The 22,662-nt window shown below is 37.9% G+C and overlaps 2 protein-coding genes and 1 pseudogene across 3 annotated transcripts; all 3 read right to left on the bottom strand.

Moving 5' to 3' along the window:
• Positions 1-6,981: 6,981 nt before the first annotated feature.
• LOC139725754 (uncharacterized) lies at positions 6,982-15,325 on the bottom strand. Of its 2 annotated transcripts, none has more exons than XM_071636836.1 (6): positions 14,789-15,325; positions 13,548-13,877; positions 12,108-12,203; positions 10,874-11,170; positions 8,583-8,685; positions 6,982-7,008 (listed from the first exon to the last, which is right to left on the bottom strand). In XM_071636836.1, exons 1-5 carry the CDS (start codon positions 15,321-15,323, stop codon positions 8,624-8,626), a joined length of 1,320 nt encoding a protein of 439 aa, XP_071492937.1. In that variant the 5' UTR covers positions 15,324-15,325; the 3' UTR covers positions 6,982-7,008; positions 8,583-8,623. The 2 variants fall into 2 exon arrangements, with proteins under 2 accessions (XP_071492937.1, XP_071492938.1); XM_071636837.1 differs by having other exon boundaries at positions 6,988-7,008; positions 8,583-8,682.
• Positions 15,326-16,526: 1,201 nt separating this feature from the next.
• LOC139725796 (heterogeneous nuclear ribonucleoprotein A1-like) lies at positions 16,527-19,572 on the bottom strand. The gene is made up of 3 exons (XM_071636875.1): positions 19,540-19,572; positions 17,414-17,704; positions 16,527-16,763 (listed from the first exon to the last, which is right to left on the bottom strand). The coding sequence occupies exons 1-3, from the start codon at positions 19,570-19,572 to the stop codon at positions 16,527-16,529; spliced, it is 561 nt and encodes a 186-aa protein (XP_071492976.1).
• An 812-nt stretch (positions 19,573-20,384) lies between these two features.
• Positions 20,385-21,683, bottom strand: LOC139725795 (uncharacterized; annotated as a pseudogene).
• Positions 21,684-22,662: the final 979 nt, after the last annotated feature.

The raw sequence follows: 22,662 nt of genomic DNA, 5'->3' as shown, positions 1-22,662 counted from the left end.
TTCCACTCATCTCCAGCCAGATTCTATCATGCTCTCATTAAATGTGCTTTTAGCATGGAGCACTGATGTTATCTCCATTATTAGTATCCTTTAATTTCGTGTTTTGCTTGAAATTAAACAATTCATTAATTCTGATTGAAAATTTGGTAGAATGATGTATATACCTCAGTGGTTGCCGGATAAGTCATTTATTTTTCAGTAACACAGAACATGATGGAAAATATCTATTATCATTTTTTAAAGGATTGGAAGAACACAAAAAGATGCTGTTAAAATTGTTGTTCTACCAAACACCTTGTGGACAAGCCTGTTTGTAAAAGATAGGTACAACTTTGTGAGGAGTGAAGATCAGTGTATCCCATCGGTGTGTATCCATGTGTGAGCCGAGTGTGGTGTTGAAAATCATGAAGGGAGAGACCTCTATGTCCATAAAGGCCTGCAGTCTGTTGGACTCCCTGTTGTTGCCCTGTCTTCAGTCTTGAGAATCCACATCATGAGTTCAGATCTGCTTAAAGAAGAAATCCACCCAAAAAATGAATAAATTTCAAAAGAAAGAGAAAAATATTCCCTTGCTACAGAACGATAACAAAATGACAAAAATTGGATAAGATACAAGATTTTGAACTTTTACATTCTTTCGGAAAACATTTCTCAACCAGTCCTTATGAATATTCAAATGAGCAAGTTGATTATGTCATACCCTCACAAGTTTTCATGTATATTATACATTGCATATGAAATTTTGAAAAATTTTTATTTTAAGCTTATTCAAAAGCATGCACTCATCCATACCAAGATATATCAGTTAACAATTGTTCTTTTCTATTTCGGTGGTTTTACAGCAAGTTTCATATTTATTCAGCTGAAATATGAGATTTTTGTCATTTCTGCATATGAAATGAATAAGAAATTATGAGATTTTTGTCATTTCTGCATATGAAATGAATAAGAAATTATGAGAGCATGACATTGTCAGCTTGCTCATTTGAATATTCATAAAGAGTGGTCAACAAATGTTTTCTGACAAAATGTGAAATTTCAACATGTCATATACGCCTTATTCTATCTGATTTTTGTCATTTTTATGCTGTTCTGTAGGGAAAATTTTTCTTTTTCTTTCGAAGTTTATTCATTTTGGAGTGGATTTCCTCTTTAACAAAGGCTCCCTGATTCTGCAAGAGGCTTCCTGAAAACTCGACATTTGTTCTCCTGACAAGAGAAATACATTCTTCATGATTTAGGAATTATTTTCTGCCTATTGGTATGTATGCAACACAACAGCATGTCTCTGGCTGCTCATTACAACCTCCTGATGATGTTGTTTTAATGCAAGCAACCCTACAGGCCACCAACCCTCAATATTTTCATGAGATAAAGAATACAACACAAAGCAGTCCATAAATGACACTTCAGACACAGTTTCACTTTCTTTCCCTCTCTCCTTTTAATCACTCCATCTGCTGCATAAAATATGTTGATATAACTCTAAATAGCTGGCAGTGAGGGTTAACAGGGAAAAAGTACAATCATACAAGCACAACAGTAAAAATTTGATCAAAATTGGATCAAAATTAAGGAAGTTATGAAATTGTGAAGTTTGGCTTATTTTTGCAAAACAGTTCTCAAGCAGTTGGTATGAATATATGCAAATGATTGAGCTGATGATATCATCACCTCACAATTTTGTACTGATAATGTTAAAAAAAAGAAAAAACTTTAAAGGATATTACATACAAACTACATGGCAAGTTGTGAGGTGGTGACATTATCAACTCACTCATTTGCTTATTCACAGCGCCCATTTGAGAAGTGATCTGAAATTAGCAGAACTTCAAAAACTGAAGAAAAAAAAACTTCCTTCATGTTTGATGAAAGTTTTACCGTTGTGCCAACATCTCTTTCTCATTATTTAGTAAACTAACTGTTAACTGGTCTTGGATTACCCTTTAATTACACATTCATAGTAAAAAGAGCTCCACTTATTGTGAGCACATGCATGATAGAACAATGCTGGCAATGACACATCTTCAAATGTGTGGGGTTTTTTTTATTCACGCAGGTATTAGAATTGCTTAATGATTTGATTTAATTTAATTCATTCCATTTTATTCTTTTTATTCTATTCTTTCTATTCTTTCCCAATGCATTATCAAGAAGCTGGATATTCATACAGCAAAAAGTAGTTAATAGTGCTTAATTAAAAGGGGAAATTTATACATGCATGGTCTTTCAAAAACAAGATGATGTAAGCTGGTTAATGTAATCCACTCTGCTCACTGGTTACAAAGAAATGACATGGTTAGCCATCTCTTGGTTTACACCCTGTACATGTCGGTTTGAGCTCATTGCTTATCATGTATGAAATATGAAAGTTTTTAGAACTTTAAAATGAGGTCACGTTTTAACACGAATATGACAATCTCATATTATCACATAAGCCTTACCTCTCTGGCCTTACCTTTATATCAGACACACATGGTATGCATCCGAGATGGTACTGGGGCGACGTCTGCACTGTCATTACCACAGAAGACACAAGCCAATCACATGGCAGGAGCCAATCACATGGTAGGAGCCATAGGATGACTGCAGCCAATCAAAATGCAGGATCCATTTAAGGAAAACATGAAATGCCAAGGTAACATCTATGGGACAAATGCCAAAACTGGCTGCTGCTCCTTACATGCCTCTCATTCATAGGTCCACTTTGTAACATAAAACAATCCAGCAGTAGAGTTTGCTTGAGGCCTACAGCAATGGCTGAATTGAATATTGTGATAATATAGAATATCTCTTTCAAAGTAATGTAAGACATTGAACTGAATTGAATTGAATTGAATTGAATAGAATTGAAAAGTAATATTACTTTCCAGTCTTCAGGGGAAACATAGTGTGTAGATACACACAGAAAATCACACAGCTTGAGAAACTGTAGGAAAATGAAATTCAATGACTAGATTGTTGCACCAGTTATGATAGCTTAATTGGTTTGTTATCACTCAAATTTGAATATACTGTAAAACGAGAAATTTTCGCGTGCATTTTAATTTCGCGAGCGCCAAAATTCGCGAAATTAAAATGCACGCAAAAGTTTTTGTCTACACTACGTGCATTGAACACCAGTGGCAATTCGCGAAAATTTCATGCCACGAAAAGGGCTGTCAGCTCCAATTCGCGAAAATTTCATGCCACAAATATATCATGTTTTACAGTAAACTAAACAGTAGCAAAATTTTTCAATAAACCAGAACTGACATGACTTACAAAATTCATTTTTTCCTACAGCATGTCAAATGAACAAGATAGTGAGTTCACAAGAGATCATATTTTTGGTATATAATTTTGGATGAAGTATATGAGTGTATCCCTATGTCGTTGTTTAATCTGTACTCTCTCTCTCACACACACAGACACACACACACACACACACGCACACACACACAAAACACAAACACTCATCCTAACACATAAAGTTATGCAAATGTGAGTAAGCAGCTTGTCCTGGATCTAAAATTGCCTGTCACTGTCAACCTCCCTTCCCCAAAAGAAGAAGAAGAAAAAAAAGAGGAAATATATCAACTTAGGCCTACTGAGTGGAATATCAGACCGAACATAATAATAAAAAGTATTCTCGCACACATCCACAAATTGAAAGGTCATGCTTACGATGGTTTCTTCCTTCGAAGTGACACATGACAACTATAATATAATCTCTGATATTTTATGGTCATATATGATGCAAAGTTTATCAAATCAGTGTGAAAGAGAATGAAGTCTAGGAGATGACAAACGATCAAAATCCACTCAGAAAAATCTCCAGAATATATCAGTGTCTTAATCGAGCATGTATGACCAGAGGAAATAAAAATCAGACAACACACAATTCTTGCTCCTCTTGGAATGGATTGGGTTTTTTTTATTGGCAAACCTGTCAAAAAACAAGATCATGTGAGATTTGTCTGGTTACATAACTAATGTCATCATGAATACTTTTCAAAGTAATGGAGAATTCTAGGCTATCTTGGCATCTTTGAAGATGCTGCAGACTTAAACTGGTTGCAAATCCTGAATTACAAAGAACATTAGGTCTAACATATAATCTAATGACAAACTGATGATGTGAGCACATAATACTGTTTCACACTGGTCTATTTCAGTCAATGTATATCACTCACTGATAGCCTAGTGACATCATCTTTTCAAGTTTAAAGAAAGCAACAGACCTAGAGGTTGTAAACAAGATAAACATGGCAACAGCTACTATAAAGATTTATTGATATCAGGTGTTTTCACATCAGCCCGATGGATCAGCGCGCTATTTTCTGACTTGGGAAATAGGAAAATATCTCGAGCTTGGATTTTTATCGGGCTGATGTGAAAACGCCTAAAGTCACATTTACACTCCAACACCAGATAAAAGACAGTTATTACTAGAGTGTTACTGTGAACTGTTTGCTGTGACTTTCTAATCATAATTATGTATCATTCAAATATACACAAGACATATGTCACAAGTCTTCCTAGACAAACAAATTAAAACTGGCGGGTACCACTGGCTGTAATACCGGACGATAACAGCTTATTTCTGATTATGAGGTTGTTGCTATGGTGACAAAAACTGAAGTCCATAAGGTGGACCCTGGCCTGGTTCTACTAGACAGAGAACTCATGCTAGGATGGCCAGTTAATGTAAGATAGGTTTACAAAATCACACTGATGGTTACACAGAGTTAAGTGCCATTTATTGTTACCGTGTGAGCCATCACAATGAAACACAATACAAAAGGTCTATGTTTGTGAGAAAACGCACCATTCCCTGCTGGCCCTGAATTATAATTGTTTATGTAGTCTACCCAATTTGATGTATGAACAGAAATCTCAGTATGACTGCAGCCCTGTGCTCCAAGGCAGAACAAAGGGCATGGACACAACTCACAGTGGCTAGTGGCTGTGACTTTCACTTTCATACCGGTTACTATGGTAACAAGACAACTAGGTTAAACAAACTAGCCTAACAAAACAACTCAAAACAAAACCCATTGATTAACTCTCAAAACAAAAGAAAAAAAACACTTTGAACAATTGTTTTCCCTCAACTGAGGAAGCGAGGATCTACTTGTCTGACACCATGCATTACAAGCGATGCCAATATTTATACAATAGTAGAGTGTTACCTGTAATTCATGACACAGGCCACAAACAGAAACAGATTGTGTGAATTTAAGCCTACATGCATCTGGTTCTAGAACTTCTGTTAAAATTAGTGATAAGCAACAACGCATGAATGCTATTGATGAGGACTTTTGACAAGTGTTTTCTCCTGTCCAAACTAGCTTTGACGTGATAGTGAGAACTGTAGATCTATAAATCATTTGCTTCTGCATAAAGCCTAGCAATGATTGTGGCACTCCCAAACAGCAAGCATCAAAATAAATCTGTATTATCCATTATGTCAATTTATACAGTAACTAGCCTACATCTGCTGGCTACTAGTAAAGTATGCAGATGGCATGTAACACAATGGCTTTTGACAAGAATTCTGCATGTAGTGCAGAAGATAAACGAAACACTTTAGAAAATACCACAGACTTGGCTTGGTTTCACAATAGAGAGATGCAACATTGTATAGAAAAGTGCCAACACAAATAGGGTACTGTATACACCATACATTTAGTGAGTGTAATCTTTTGCAAACTTGGCCTTCCCAACAATTTCACTTGCGTTTAGATTCACAATTGTGTAGTACAGCAATGAACAGAAAAATCAACACTACACATGGAAGTTGCATTCATGTTGGGATCAGAGTTAGCATTTTCATGTGTCTTTAAATTTGTGACTAGCACCCGACTTGCAAAATTTGCTAAAATTAAAAACCTGCGAAAAAATGGCATATACAGTACCAAACATCTAATTACATACTTGTATGATAAAGATAGGCTTTGTCATCATACATAAAACACATGATAACTGCATGAACAAACATATCTATAGCCGAAGCAAGATCATAAACAGACTCGTGTTTAAGGATAAAAGTGACAACTTTTCAAAACTGTAAAAATTCTGCAATCACTGTAAAAAGTTCCATGATATTTACACTAGGCATAGAGGAAACGCAAGCAAAGAGTATATCTTAATAATCAGTCATCTTAGCGTAACTGTTTTCACTTAGTCAAATTTTCTTTCTCTCTCTCTGCAACAAATTCTACCTAGCTCTCAGTAAACCCTCCTTTACATGTCACTAGAGGGCTACATCACAATCTGAATTAAGTGATACAGGCTTAATCTCCTACTGTCAAAACATATCAGCTAAAACACTCACTTGGTATATCACAGTTTAGTTGGACTCACAATGCATGCCATTCATTTGACATGTTCCTTGTGCACACAACAGATCTGGACAAAGGAATATGGCAATAGTTAGGAACAATATCTGTAAACTAACTAGGAAATAACACTGGACTGCAGATATCTAGGTCTTATTTGCTCATATGAGTTTTTAAGTCCACCAACTCTCTTGTAGAACATAATACTGAAACATTAAGCCTCACTTGCATTTATGATAGACACTACATTCAAGCTATGATGAACCTTGACTAACAATCATGAAAAAAAAAAATAGATAACATCGTAATCTGCATATAAGCAGCTCTGAGACAGCAACTTAATAACTTCATGCCTCGTACTGTATAAGCTGTTATTTTCCCAAATGAGGGGATCATGCACACTTTTGCAAGAGTAAGTGCACTGGTACCCTAGCGCATGGCAACATTTTTACATGCTGTTGAATTCACACTCCAGCAGTGATTCGTTAAATTCGCAAAAAAAAAAAAAAATTATCACGAAAACAAGAGCTTTAACAGTAAATGGGTAAAATTACTCAGAACAGTAAACAATAAGACTGGTCTAATCACTAGGCTTGGTGATGATCAAGAGAAATACAAGTTCTCTTGAGTCTACACAGGCTAGGTCGATAGACTGATGGTCCCCTGCAACAAGTGGCTACAACTTCTGCAAAAAAAAAAAAAAAAAAAGATTAACATTATCATGACAATAGATGAATTTCAAGTTTGTGGTGCAGATTCAATACTCATTCTATACATTTCAACGTTATGGGAACTAGCTCAAAAGAACAGACGAAATAGTGACTGTAATCTGATAATAGAGAAGTGAAAATGTTCATTTAGCTGGGCAGGTTAGTAGATCACGATATATGCTGAAAAGAGTTTAAATAACTATTCTATTTATACTGAGATTAGGGAAATATCTATAGCTATGTTATATCATGGCTACCTGGATTACAAAGTACCAGTTAATTTCTAGGACCACTAATGGTTTGACTAAATCAGTGGGAACTCAAGGTACAGTATAGTCTACTAGACTTCTGCTACAGGTTGATTTATGTCTATCACCCTTTTTTACTCATTCAAAGGTGTATCAATAAAAGCAAGAAGGTAAGACCCCTTAATCATCAAAGACTATTTTAAGACTATTCTATTTAAAAAAAAACACACAGAAAATTGGTAATATGTAAGACTTTTATTTACTTGGCATATTAGCATAGAAATTTAACAATATGGCAGTGGAACTTTTGGCCAAATAATTAACATTACATCATGACTGTTTGCAAATCAGAACATCCTTGGACAAAACATCCAGCTGGTAATATAAGTTAATATTTTGCAAGATATGATTTCACAGGGTATTCCAGTACTCCTCCTTTGTATTTTCACCAAGACCCAAACACATTTTCCTTATTTCTGTGTAACAGAAATGACTTCCTCTGAGAAAAACTAATAAATAATTTTTTTTTTTTTTTTTTGGTGCAGTCACAAATACCAAATTGCTCCCAAGAACCATCAAACAAAAGTTAGAGAAATAATTGACGTATTCCAAACATGAGTCCACTTCAAGTGCTACTCTAGCCACTGGACTATGATGGCTCACATGAGATTTCCATAGGCCCGAACACTAGTTGACCAAATAAAGTCTGAATGTTTAAATTTTTGTAAAAATCTCTAGCCACTGGACTATGATGGCTCACATGAGATTTCCATAGGCCTGAACATTAGTTGACCAACTAAAGTCTGAATATTTAAATTTTTGTAAAAATCTCTAGTACTTTGTCCCTTTTTTTCCCCTAGTCTGTAGCCATCTTCAACAGTTTTAACATGGAACCACTTTTTCAAAAGACAGCATCAGAAAGCAGTAATCTAAACAATGTTGACGGAGACAGCGACATGAAAATATACATGTACAATGTAAATCTGATCAATATCAGGGCAATAACCCCCCCCCCCCCCCACACACACACACACACACACACACACCGGCTAAATGCTGATTAGTGGTAAGGTTAGAGTACAGATTAGAGTTAGGGTTAGGTTAAGGGTTAGAGTTTGGGTTAGGGTAAGGATTAGATTAGGTTTAGGATTAGGATTAGGGTTAGGGTCAGGGCAAGGGTCTGGGGTAACTGTCTATGGAGTAATTGCCCCAGACTCATCTGATCCCTTCTTTACATGTGCATCTCATCCTGTAGACAATATGAATGGCCCACTGAGTTCAAAGGTCACGAAAAGACTCACCTCCTTTATCTGCATGTTTAAACCTTCACATTTCGAAGAGATCACAAGCCAGGCATTCCACCATAGGATGACAGTCCTCTCCCTCTCCCTCCATAGCCACCTGCTGTACAGACAAGATAACACATATTAAGGAAATGAAAATGCGGGGTCGTTGCAGCAGAAGAAACTTATAAACAAAACAAGAACAAAACAAATCAAAGAAGTACCACTTGGATAATACACACTTATTCCTCATGACTTTGGTTTACATGATTTTAACTAACCCATTCAATACTGACTTCTGAAATGTCCACTGACTTAATACGAAGGCCTCACGTTCCCGTAAGGGATGGGTTAAAGGGATGGTACAGTATTAGTGGAGATAAAAATTGGGCCTTTAAATTTTTGCGAGATACCAAGAAAACACTTATGATATAGTACAGAGCATATCATTTTAAGAGGAATTCAAAGTTTATTTGATGAAAATCAGGTTTAGAATGACTGAAACATCCAAAAAAAAAAGTAAAACAAAGCGATCGTAATAAAGTGTGGGTCCCACACTTTATTAGAATTGCTCTTTTTTGGATATCTCAGCCATTTCAAAACCAATTTTCATCAAATAAATGTTGAATTCCTCATAGAATTACATGCTCTTTCATATTTCATAAGAGGTTTCTCATTATCTCACCTAAAAATGTTATAGAAACCTGAAATTAGGTCTCAACCAAAACTATACGATCCCTTTATAGTTGGACCAATACAGGATTCTGAAACAACACAGAACTCTGTGAGTATTGAGCGATGCATTCAAACTTTAATATGAGAAATCAAGAGTCATAGTAATAAGTATCCTGGATCAAATGTCATCCGAAAAGAGCACTATCAAAAATACCATGCAAAAAAATAGTTTATCTTCATGGTACCTATACAAACTCCACTGGATAAAAGTTTGAAGCAGAGAAAAGATTGCAATAAAGTCCGCTCCTTTTGGTCTTCCTTGGACAAAACGTTTTCTCCTCGTTTATGAGGAAAGAGCGGCATCTACCATACATTGATAATTACAATAGCCACAGTCAAACTGGAAAAAGATCATAATCTTTAACCCTAACTAGGCCAGGGGGGGCCTCCGAGGCCCCCCCCTCGACGTTTCGCGCGATATATTGCTATCGCGAGAAGCTATCGCCGCGACGTTTCATGACTTTTTTCTTTAGAGTTTCCCGCATCTTTTGACACCAAATTTGCGATGCCCGGGCGCGCGGTTCCGAAGTTGCGCATAGATATGCACGTGCATGTCGGACCAAAAATTGCTCCAAAACGTGAATTCGTGTACAATTTCAATGCAAACTGTGTTTACAGGCAAATTTCATAAAAGCATTATTATTTGAGGGTTTAATTGATTAAAACCAATTAATAACATATTTTCTTGTTCGGAACAATGTCGCGGACAAATTTAATCGAAAAAACAATGAAAAACATAAAGTCGAAAAAACAAAGAAATACATAAGAAATTCAAAAAACAATAAAATACATAGGAATTTTTTCTGATTGCGCAATTTTTCTCTTACATTTGCTAAGGACACTAAAAAGAATATTTACACAAAAAATGTGCCTGTTTTGAGCTTTATTTAGTGATTTATACCAAATTGTATGATTTCATGCATCATTATGCATAAATTAGCATAATTTAGAGTAAATGATAATTTTTGAAAAAATTAACTTCATGGTACTTTAGATTACACCATAGGCAATGTGTGTGCCAATTTTCGTCGCAATTGCGCGGTCGATGGCCAAGATCTGGAGGGGGGGCCTGGGAGGCCCCCCCCCCCCCCCCGGCTCTATCATCTACCTAAATAGCCCGGCCTAGTTAGGGTTAAGATATCAAAGTTTTGCCAGTGTGAACGCAAACTTCCTGCAAAACTCTCTTGTGAAACTTCCCACTCAAACTAGGGCTATTTCCCAGACCCCCTTCAATCTTCTCGATCTTTGGGCAGTGTGAATGTTAGCAACTCAACTTTGTGAAGTTTGTCGTGTGACGAGTCCACCATCAGTTTCCAGGCAGTGCCTCTAAAGTGCACGGTCATTGTGATGTATGCTTGTGCATTGTTAAGTCACAATCACCAGCTACCAGATGGAACGCTCTTTCTTCATTCTTGCGCACCCACACCGTGACCCAAACTTTGAGACCTAGATGACTGGCTACCAGTATGGACTGATGAGCAACTTTATTGCAACTGACTGACAAATTGCCCTTCGTCATCATTAAAACTTGAGGTTATCAAACAAAAAAAGTTCCTTTCTGTTATGTTACATACCGAGGCTGCTTTCTCCAGGTGGGGAAATGTCAGACTTGGCAGAGCTGTACCCTGACGACAGGCCACCATAGTTTGAACTGAGGCTTCTGTAAGAATCTCTCACATCAGAGTTCTTGTAGCTATCACCACTTCCACCCAAGGCACTCCTGTCTCTGCCCTGTGAGGACCCCCACTGGCTGGCAGTATCCCCTTCCTTCCTATAGCCGCTACTTATGGCCTCCTTGGCTCTGGAGAAGGTATCGCCTGATGGGCTTCTGCTGCTACTCTCACGCCCACTGCTGCTCTCGGAGGCTGCAGCTGTCGACAAAGAGGGAAGAAGGAGGGCGGGCTTGATTACCAACAGGTGGTAAAAGCGCAGAAAACCTGAAGTGATAATGTGCAGCCCAAATTATAAGCGGACTGGATGGCAATATAATTGAGAAACTGATTAAAACATCAAAGTAGTTGTTCAAACCCAGACTGATTTAGTACATAGATAACGACAATCATCACAGCTGTAGCCTCTTACCAGAAGTTTCAGGACTTATAAAACCGGGACTTCATTGTACCATACAGAATGTAATATGAAGGCACAACAAGCTTTATGAACTGGAGTAGAACTGAATACCAGTATGCAAACAGCCCCATTCTAGGATATGCCGCTCAGATATTGATGTCCCGGGTACTATTTGGACATATGAAATTATATGTACTATTAGGATATATAACATTATGTCCTACTGGGATACATGATTTTATATATGCCAACAAGAAATACGACATTAAACAGACATTCCTCCTGTCCAAGCACGCCTCTCTCGCTTATGCAGAAATGTTTTAACTGGTATTTAACACTACTTACATAAACATAATTCTATTTCAGTGTTAATATTATCACAAGCAAATCCTGATATAACGAAAGTCCTCAGGACCAGCACTTTTTTTCTTTTCACTATATCAAAATTTCATCACAGTACAACAGTGAAGTATATAAGGATACATTAATGATAATCTTGGAAACTGAATTTTTACTTTATTTCAACAAAAATTTTGTTATAACTGCATTCTTTATAACAGGAATGCACTGTATATATTTTCAATATCATGAGAAGTAATTTCCTATTACCATAAAGACATTTCTAAACATTTTCTAAATTTCAAAAATCCACTTCTACCACACTATTGGTGGTTTTTGTTTTCATCATGCAGAGGGATTGATTTCAAAGACATGAAAACATGACTGTAGATTGACAACCTTTAGCTGAACTCCACATCTTCATCATCTGGTACCACTTGTACTTCCACATGTACATTTGACGATAGTACTCCTTCATCTTGCTCTCTGGGAAGTCTGCACAGTCAAACAGAAACACGCAAAGAAGGATTTTCATCAAATGTGACATAGCAACTTATAATCAGGACTTGAGGATGAAGGGCTGATTTCTCAAATTTGCAAAGATTTCTCGCCAATTCACTTGGCAAAGACAATAATATTCTACCTGCTCTTTCCAGCTATATCATTATGGCTGCAACTTCTTTTGCAAATGGTTATTTTCTTAAAGGACAAGTTCACCTTCATAAACATAAGGATTGAGAGAATGTAGCAATATTAGTAGAACACATCATTGAAAGTTTGAGGAAAATCAGACAATCCGTTCAAAAGTTATGAATTTTTGAAGTTTTTTTGCAGTACCCGCTGGATGAGAAGACTACTGCAGTGTATGAATAACTTAGATGTCACATGCGTACAACAATATACGGAAAATTTAAAGAGAATTTCACAAAATTCCATCTTTTAAAAAAAGTACACATTCCCCTGACTCGTTACAGATAAATGTTATGGGTAATATCATTCCCCCTGCCTTTAGAAAGAGGCAGGTCAATTGCTCTTTTATTATGCGAAAAAAGTGAAAATATGTTGAATTTTCTTTTATATTTTCTTTATACTGTCATACGCATATGACTCACAAGCTGTGGTAGTCTCCTCATCCAGCGGTTCCAACACAAAAATTTAAAAAATTCACAACTTTTGCATCGATTGTCCAATTTTCCTCAAACTTTCACTGATGTGTTCTACTAATATTGTTGCATTTTCTCAATCCTTATGTTTATGAAGGTGAACTTGTCCTTTAATGTAAGGACATGGGTACTAAGCCAGCACAACTATCATGAAACCTTTAAGGAACACAGTACAGGCTATCAATATTGTTTGAACATAATATCACTTAAGAAAGCAATACTGACATAAAAAAAGCAAACAAAGTAGCAATTTTGCCATGTATGCATTTTTTACAACTGATGCTAAATTTCCCAGCACATGCATGGGTATATAATACAGAACAGACATGTCTGATCACATGGGACTGATTTTTGAACATCCCCTCTAACTTTCTGCATTTGCCCTGCTACACTGCTAGCATTCGTGGAGCTTGTGGGCTTGCAGTGGATGTGGTAGGAAAGCAAGCAACAAGACTACTTCCACCATTGATGTATTGTACTCTGCAGACATAGTACTATTTCTTTAAATCTGTTTACCATATTGCTTCACAACTCAAACAGGGTCATGACTGCGCACATAATGGAAGCAAAAAAAAAGAATGTGGAAAGTTGAAAAGTTTATAATTTCCATCAAAATCTGGAGTGTTTCAGGAATCTATAAATCACTTCTAGATCCAGCCACGGAAAGAATATTTACCTGGTAACTCCTTTGACCCTCGTCCCTCCTGGCCAAAGTCTTCCCCACGGCGGCTTGACGCTGGCATGTCCATCCCAAAGAATTCTGCCTCCCTAGATCCAGCCTTTGTCCTATCACTACCACTACCACCACTACCACCACCACCACCACCACTACTACCACTAGGCATGGGGAAGTCCCGGTCCATACTTGAGAAGCCTCGGCTGCCAGGACCTGGCCCAAACTTGTCGGGGCCATCAAAGTTTGAGGGGAATCCGCTGAAATCCATGGGACCGTCACCAAACTGGCGGCGCATCATCTCCTCTGACGGCATGTTGTCAAACATGCCCTCTGTGTAGACAGCAGAAAAATAAAAGGATTGCACTCTCAGCAAAAGTTTGAGTGACAAAATGATGTAATAAAGGTTCTCTCTGGTTTGATTTACAGGTGCAGTAAACTGTATTAACTTACCATAGCAAGATTTGAGGGATTGACTACAGTGTATATGTAAACAAACTGGCAACTGGTCAAAAGCTTACATATGTGGGTGCACCTTTGCCACATGATTTTTTAAACTCTCTAGCCACGAAGTTTAGCTCAGTACATAATGTTCATTTATATCTGATCATGATGTACTTTGCAGAACTGCATGTAACTTGATTAGATTCAGAAAGATCAGAACATTCCTGAATTTGATTACTTAGTACAGTAGGACCTTGATTATCCGACATTGATTGTCTGAATTCTATGTGGTCGACCGGTTGAAATATTTTTGTTTTCATGTACTTAAAGAGCCAAATCTCCCTTAAAAATAACACACATTCTATCACAACCGTGCAAAGACATGACAGGATGTATTGGATCATCCCAGCAGACTGTAAATTTTTAAGGGGAAATCCAGTCCAAATAAAGCTAGTCTGGTGAGAAAGAGCAAACTGTTGCAAGTTCAACAGTATAATTTTGATCGAAATCGGGTGAAAAATAAGAAAGTTATGACATTTTGAACTTTCACTAATTTTTGAGGAAACAGTTCTTGAACGGTCAATATGAATATGCAAATGTCAAAGTGAGCATGTCATCCTCTCACAATCTGCCATATATAGTTTGTTCATAAAATTTTGAAATTTCCAGTTTTTCATTCAAAAGCAATTATGCCAGAGGCTCAAATCCTGATATCTAACTGATCACTATTCTGAAATTATTCAACCAGGAATAATTGCAGAAGGTCCTACTGTACGTGTGCTCAGTGTTACAATTCCTACCATCAAATTTGTCCATTCCAAAGTTTTGGAATCCGCCTGGATCCCGGCCTCCAGGTTCCATTGACATTCTAGGTCCTGGTCCACGAGGTCCGAATCCTCCAGATCCTGGTCCTTGAGGTCCTGGTCCCTGAGGTCCTGGTCCCTGAGGTCCTGGTCCCTGTGGTCCCGGGCCTTGAGGTCCTGGTCCAAAGGGTCCTGGCCCTTGGGGTCCCATTCCACGGGAACCAGGCCCTTGAGGTCCTGGTCCTTGATGTCTCATACCTTGTGGACCTGGTCCTTGCGGTCCCATTCCATGGGGACCAGGCCCATCAGGTCCTGGTCCATATGGTCCAGGGCCCATTGGGCCCCTTGGACCACCTGGCCCATCCATTGGCCCTCTAGGCCCCATGAAATCCCCTGGTCCCATGGGACCACCAGGTCCAGGTCCCGGTCCTGGGGGACCCCTCGGGCCCATTGGTCCCCTAGGCCCCATGAAGTCATTAGGTCTCCCCATTGGTCCCATGTCACCACCAAAGTGGCCCCTTGGACCACCCATGAAGTTCCCTGGTCCACCTCTGCCTTCATTCTCCATCCAGTTGCCTCCACCACCTCCTCTGCCTCTCTTGCCTCCACCCATGCCTCCCCCCATGCCACTCCAGTCACCCTTCCTCTTGTCTCCTCTGCCTGCTTGCTTTTCTCTTTCTGACTGGCCTGTCCTCTGAGGTGGTTTGCTGATCTTGTCACGATCCACTGCCCGCTTGACCTCACACTTCTTTCCCCAAATGTAATGGTACTTTGTCTCTGGATGAAGAAAAACGAACAATATCTGCTCATAGTTTACATTGTATGTGTTCAAATAATCACACACAATGGAATGATGTAGACCAGGAGCCCGTTTCATAAAACTTGTCATCAGCGACAAATTGTCATACATTGTAGATGTGACAAGCTACTGAAACCCTTGCATCTGATTGGCTGAGAGCAAATTTGTCATAGAAATGTGGCAGTTGTCATTGATGACAAGTTTTATGAAACCGGTCCCAGGAGACAAAACATTAAATGACTGACAGAGATTCCACCAACAGCTACCGGTAAATTCAATCAATATTTTGAGTAAGTGAAATGATAAAAGTCAACAGTTTTGGCAAGTAGACGATCAGCCATGATAAACACAAAACTAGTCAGCCCTACATCAATTGAAGCAGAAGATGTTACTTGGTATTCTATTGCACACTTGGAGCAGAGTTTCTCTTCTAATTTTTAAGCTTGAAATAGGACTACCAAAAGAGTGGACATTTTTCGTGCTCAGTCGGGTAAGAAGGGTTTCACATGTTTTTAATTCCGCAGAGTGAAGACATCATCTACTGGAACATATGGCAAGCAAAAATATTTGCATGCTTTTATTTTCGTGCTAGTTTCTGATTGTGCAAAATGCGTGAAAATTTCAACACCGCAAAAATGTGCACTTTAATAGCATATCACAACTGCAAAGCTTTGTCCTTAACAAATGCTGCATATACAATTGTAGCATCTTTGACTCACAGAGGCACTCATGGTTACAGGTCCAATCACATATGCAGAAGATATCCACATGATAATATGCTTACAAACTGGTTGTTACTGGCCACAAAAACAACAGCAGCAGCTAAAAAGTGATCAGTAACCTATTGAAAGTGTGCTTTGTGAGCACACGATTTTGTTGTCAAATGCACACATTTGTAAGTGGCAAGGTAACGAAGCACGAGATTCCACAGACACTTTACTCACCACAAACTCTGGCTACCACTTCTTTCGTGAAGAATGTGACAAAACCAAATCCTCTCGGCTTTTGGGTCTTCTCGCTCAGGGGAATGATGACCTCTCCGACCTCTCCAAACTGTTCAAAGAAATTCCTTAATATCTTGTCTGTGGTCACATCCGGAATCCCTCCAACAAAGATCCGCAAGGTATCTTCATCCGCCTCGGGAAGATTTGTGCTCTTGCTCTGTCTGGGTGGCTAACCAGTTGCAAATGAATGATGGAAGACAAATTACTTTACATTACGTAGAAGTGCAAAGTATATCTGCAATCGCTCATATTATTGTACAGCTAATTTGAAATATTGTCATTCAGGACAGTATAAAACGAGTTTCATTTAAAGATAAGAATAGTTTTCAGAATACCATGGGCTACATGTACTTACAGGTAAATATTCAGGATCAAGTTCATCTGAAAAATTTGCTTTCATCTGTTAATCTGCCTTCAAGGTGTACTCGACCCATCCAAAATTCAACATTCCAATGCTACAGTTGTACATCACAAGTGAAGATATTATGTTGTTGTTTTATTTTCTTAATACTAGACATTATCATCATATCAAATAGGTTAATTTTACTTACATGCAAGCCTAGAGATATACAAAGATGAAGAATTAACTACTCAAGGCTACCATCTGCAGAGCAGACCAGCACCTGCAATGCAGAATTATTATATGCTTTTGATATCTAGTGTAACATTGCTGAACTGTCACTGAAAAACATACCAGAAAACAAATCACAATTCCATTTAACAAATTCTTTTGAAACAATCGAATGCTGAGCGCCACCCCTCCCCCTGGAAAAAAAAAAAGAAACATAAATAAATGGGCATTAGATTATGACACTGTACCTTTTTCCTCTCGATCCTTTTTAACTCGACATACTTCCCCTCAACCATGAAGCGCATGTCTGGTGCATCCGCCAACACACCCTCCATCATAGCCGACTTTTGGAAGGTGACAAAGCCAAACCCACGTGGCTTGTAGTTAGGACCACGAATGACGCACACGTCCACAAGAATGCCATACTTTATGAAGGCCTCATACAGATGTTTTTCAGTTGTTGTTGACTTGAGGCCTCCAAGAAACAGCTTCCTATCTTCTTCCGGCTCATTGATCTCTTTGTGGATTTCCTCAAGGTCCTAAATAGATTCATGTACATTTGTACCAAATAAAGGCAAACATCAATATTCCACATTTAATTAGCTCCATCTAGAAAATCAAATCAGGAATATGAATCTCCCTCAAATATATCATGAGATCCTGTGAAAGAGTACTAAACAGTTAAAAAGATAACAATGTAAGAACTACGTAATTTGACACACATAGTAAAATATGAGAATTTTTAATATGCCATAAGAGGTGACTTTTCTTTTCTTAAAAAGAAAAAAATAGAAGAAATCATACAACTGTCAAATGTTCTGACCCAAATTTCCTTTTTGAAAAATGTTTCTTTTACTTTTTATGCAATTTTGTCTTGCTGAACTTGGAATATCTGCTCGCATATGAAAAATAAGACGTTACACACCAAAGTATAGCCCCTCACTTTCACTTCTGGTACAGAACTATTCCAGAACTAGATTCTAGGTGAAGATGAAATATCATTAGAGAATGGTCGCAGCAGATGTGCAACCACAACACATTTAAATGAGCACTGAATAATTGATTTTTTTTCCTCTTTTTTGTAGAGATGAGCTGATATCTACAACAATTTTTCCAGAACTGAAAGAGATTAAATATCATAATAAGGAAGAAGAGGAAGAAGAGGAGAGAAAAAAAAAAGACAAAAGGAATGAAAGATAGACAAGAGCAAGGGAAAAAAAATGGTCACACTCAGTCCCTTTTCAAATCATATGTCAAGCAAGCTGCCCATACATGTACACTATGTAGACATTTGTAGATATACTTGTACAGTTCGGCCTCGATTATCCAGCCATGTCGGGACTAGTCGGGACCGGCGCTCATCCGCATAAGCGAATTGGCCGGATATGGGAGACACAATGTTAATGTATATTGCTGCCGTCCAAGCTGTCGTCTCAGTGCAGTGACAATGCTGTGTGTTGTGTATGCGCTCCTAATTTTTCTGTTAGCTTTCTCAATGACCGATCGCGATATGGCCTTGACTGCGCCTTGATTTACTGACAAGTTTTCCATCCATGTTCTTATGGTGAATTTCTAGATAATGACTACTTACTTTTACAATGATAATGTGGTGTAAATTAATGTTAGTTCAGTCAAATTATTGTAGGTACACTTTGTAAATCGTGTGAGTTTTGTAGAAATTTTAATTGAGTTTAAAGTCACTGTTTTTTCTCAATTTTTGGATGAAAAAAAAGTCCTTCACTGCGTGAACGCATCTGGGTAAGAGATTTCCGGATAAAAAGAGGCCAGATAATCGAGGTCGAACTGCAATTCAACCGCTGCACTGTGGCACTAGTAGAAAAAAGGGCTAGTGTGCAGCCCTGCCCTGCATTCAAAATTTGTCTGCCCGCAACCACTACTAGAGCATGCATGTAATTTCACTTAATTCACTTAACAACAACCTACATGAGACTTGACCTTCGCTTTAGTTTTACAATAAACATGCAGTCGAATTTTGGCACGGGAGGTTGAAAATATAGAATACAGTAAATCAAGTAGACCCACACTAGTCTAGGCCTACATATAAAATTGCCATACTGCAATACAACTTCAACAACAAAGTGGGCCAGGCCAGGCTACGACCACGACGGCTGGATCAGCTGGATGGGGTTGGTGCACACATTGTCATTGTCGACAGTGCAGTGGACATGACACTTGGTGGACGGAGATTCTGATGTTGATGATTTAGATATCTAACATGATGAATAAATCTAGACCTCTACAAACTTTCAGAATTAGCAGAGTTCTTGACATATTTCCTCTTAGCCTTTTGGCATCGATCTAACATACATACAAGTAAAGAACCACGGATATAAAAGTCTTGTCAGCTGCTTACCAATCCACCGTATTGAGACTGAGGCTGAGCCATGTTTCACCGATGGCGATTGTATGCTACAAAGCAAAGTTGCTGTGGATAAGAGTGTGGCGTTGCGGGTGCAGTGCATGCAGCATGCAGCTAGCACTCGGCAGTGTCTTTGCTTTGCTTTGAGCAGGTCAACAAAGCAAATTTGAAGCGTTTAAAAACAGCAATACAGAAACACAGTAGAATCTACGTCCTTGCCGGCTCGTTACTTCTTGCGCACTGCAAGTGGCATATATCTTGTGCCACTTTTGAGTACATGAGTCCCATCCAGTTTTGGCATCAGCGCTCATTTATCGGCTGTATGTACCATGTCGCTCAGCGTTTCAGTCAGTTTGACCCTGGCGTACCACCACTCATTTGCATTACATTGTCCATAGTATTATGCATATTGTGTGAGCTGCGTGAGGGGCGCCGCTAGGCAATTCGACCGTAAAATAAACTTGACCCTAAACATTCCGACCCAAACACTGCACAACTAAACTTGGCTCCACTCAAGTTGCCCTGTGATGTTGTTGTTGTTGCTGTTGCAGTACTGTGCTGTTGTTATTGTATGCCGGAGGACAACTCGAACCGAACTATTTGTTTAGATTTAATTCGACTCTTCCGACCCCATTCCGGGGTATGAGAGTACAACACATAGATACAAGATGGTCATTACAATATCAAAGAATACATGTTTGTGATATATTACAATGATGTATATAAAATAGTCTACCTACTAAACATATATACAGTGATATACAAATTGGCAAGCAAGGTTAACTAATCGTATGAACCATACGACCAAACAATCGTGACATACAACTACAAAATATGTACTAGAGATCGAGCATCACTGGATGCTTAATTTTTCTACCACCGTGACGAGTTACAATATTTTCTTTCTTGACTACAGTACACTCAACTTGTTCAGGCTTCTGCAAATTTGCAAAATATGACATGATCAGCCTCACAAATAATACTAATCTTTTAAGCTGTCCTAAATGCGAGCGTGAAAATAATCTGGACATATTATGTAATGAGCAAGGACGTTTAATCAAATAAGATTGCTTAAATATAACTGTCTTTCCCTTTCAAAGAAGGGGCATACGAAAACATAGTGAAATTCATCACCCGTTTCATGTCTATCACAACAAGGGCATTGAACATCCCTTTCATCAAATGACTGTACAAATCTTCTATTATTAACTGGCAACTGATTTGACCTACATCTAAAACGGCTCAATGAAATTCTATCCCTCTTACTCAATTGGACTAAATACCTTTCAAAGAGACTATTCGTCTTAAAAATCCTATAATTTGAACATACTCTATTTGACCAAACATTTGCCATCAAATCCTGTTTAGACATATCACTTAATCTCAGCTTCAAGGTGCTCAATATCCGGTTATTAATAAATCCTTCCCCTTTTCTTAGCCATACAACACCAAGACCAGCATTGTTTAAAATTTCCTCACGATATCCACTTAAATACAAAGGTAATGTCCTGTTGACTTATTAATCTTTGGAGTGTATAAAACCTGAATGAATATTTAGCAGAAGAACCCTTTATGATCCTCAGCCAGAAGCTAACCATACGATATTTAACAGTATTAGCCAGTCGTGTTCTCCCGGTTTCTGCATATCACAATCTGGTGTAAATTTATTTACACATAACAACGATTTCAAGAATTTCCTATGAAAAATTTCGATTTGACTGAAATCCTCAAAACCCAAAACTTCACACCCGTACGATAGTATTGGTAACACTAACTGATCAAACAGTTCGCATTGAATATCCACAGGAAGCTTGAGTTTCTGAACCTTTAGTGACATAGAAAAAAAGTGCTTTCCTTGCCTGTGTCACCTGTTTAGAAATAGCCTTCTTAAAACTTCCATTGTAATTAAATTGAATACCTAAATAAACAAAATCATCCACTACATCAAGTTTGTCTTCACCAAAACTGAACAATGGAAAGTTACGTACTTTGCCTCTTGAGAAAATCAGGACGTTAGTTTTTGTAGTATAGACACTTAACTTCCAATCTATACAATATCGATGCAATGCATTCAAAGCCAACTGAAGCTCTTCTGCACTGTCGGCTAAAATAAGAGTGTCGTCTGCATACAACAATGTATATAAATGTATATGTATATGTATATGTATTTGTCACCAATTTGTTTGTTTCTGTGTGAGAGTGGTTTTTTTTTTTCTTTTTGGAATAACACTTGTTCAGATTAGAAAAGTGGTGTTCAAAAGACACTTTCCTGCCCTGAGAATGAAAACAAAAACAGTTTTTTCTCTATCCACGGCAGTCGCCATGGCAGCTGCATTCTGATTGGGGAAACGTATTTTGTCAAAGCTGATAACAATGATGACAGGAGTGCAGTGGTTTATGATTACGATTCGTGTTTGACTGTTATAATAGTATCCACAAGGTTATGATGCTGGTAGGCACATAACATGACAACATTTTGGTCACTGTTTTCAAGTGCCAATACCAATCCATATATGTTTCACGTTAATATTTTCACTCACTCATGACAGAAAAAATAATTTGTTTAATATCCTGACAGAGCTACAGAGTAAACGTCTTTCAATATAATACGCATTTCTATAGTGATGGGATGATTATGTTTTGCATTTATGTTAAAATTTAGCCTGCTAAAGAACAGTAGGTATGACACTGCACAACAATGAATGTTTGGTCATTTTGCACAACAGTTTTTGAACCCCTTAGTTGACATGGGTGATACGAATGATATGTTATCTGGTGAGGTATAATGATTCCATCACCTCGTAATATTATTGCTTTGCATTAATCGTCTACAAAAAAGAAATACCGAAAATTATTTTTGCTAGAAGAAAGTAAATCAATGCCTTATTCCTGGTTGAAAATATCTTAAAAAAAATAATGATCAGTTATTATCAGGATTTGAGACTGTACAAACTGCACAGCAAGTTGAAAGCTGACTATCAATTTACTATTTGATAGTCATGTTAATTATTGACTATGCAAGAATATTTCTACACCTTATTTTCGGACTATAACTTTCAATTGTTCCCGAGTTTCTCTCGAGTTTGCGGTCGGTCGTAAAACTTTTTTTTTCTACTG

Source organism: Diadema antillarum, unplaced genomic scaffold (assembly GCF_040938485.1).
Source record: "Diadema antillarum isolate AM-2024a unplaced genomic scaffold, OU_Dant_1.0 seq00000059_RagTag, whole genome shotgun sequence".
Taxonomy (NCBI): domain Eukaryota; kingdom Metazoa; phylum Echinodermata; class Echinoidea; order Diadematoida; family Diadematidae; genus Diadema; species Diadema antillarum.
This window is presented reverse-complemented; position numbering and strand designations above follow the sequence as displayed.

Coding starts and splice junctions, on each gene's coding strand:
- LOC139725754 (XM_071636836.1), bottom strand. CDS start 15,323: ATGGGTGGTCCAAGGGGCCACTTTGGTGGTGACATGGGACCAATGGGG. Junction 12,204..13,547: donor AGGGTCAAAGGAGTTACCAG/GTAAATATTCTT, acceptor TTGACTGTGCAG/ACTTCCCAGAGAGCAAGATG. Junction 11,171..12,107: donor GATGTGGAGTTCAGCTAAAG/GTTGTCAATCTA, acceptor CTTTGTCGACAG/CTGCAGCCTCCGAGAGCAGC.
- LOC139725796 (XM_071636875.1), bottom strand. CDS start 19,572: ATGGCTCAGCCTCAGTCTCAATACGGTGGATTG. Junction 17,705..19,539: donor AGTCTCAATACGGTGGATTG/GTAAGCAGCTGA, acceptor GAATCTATTTAG/GACCTTGAGGAAATCCACAA. Junction 16,764..17,413: donor AAAGGATCGAGAGGAAAAAG/GTACAGTGTCAT, acceptor GCAACTGGTTAG/CCACCCAGACAGAGCAAGAG.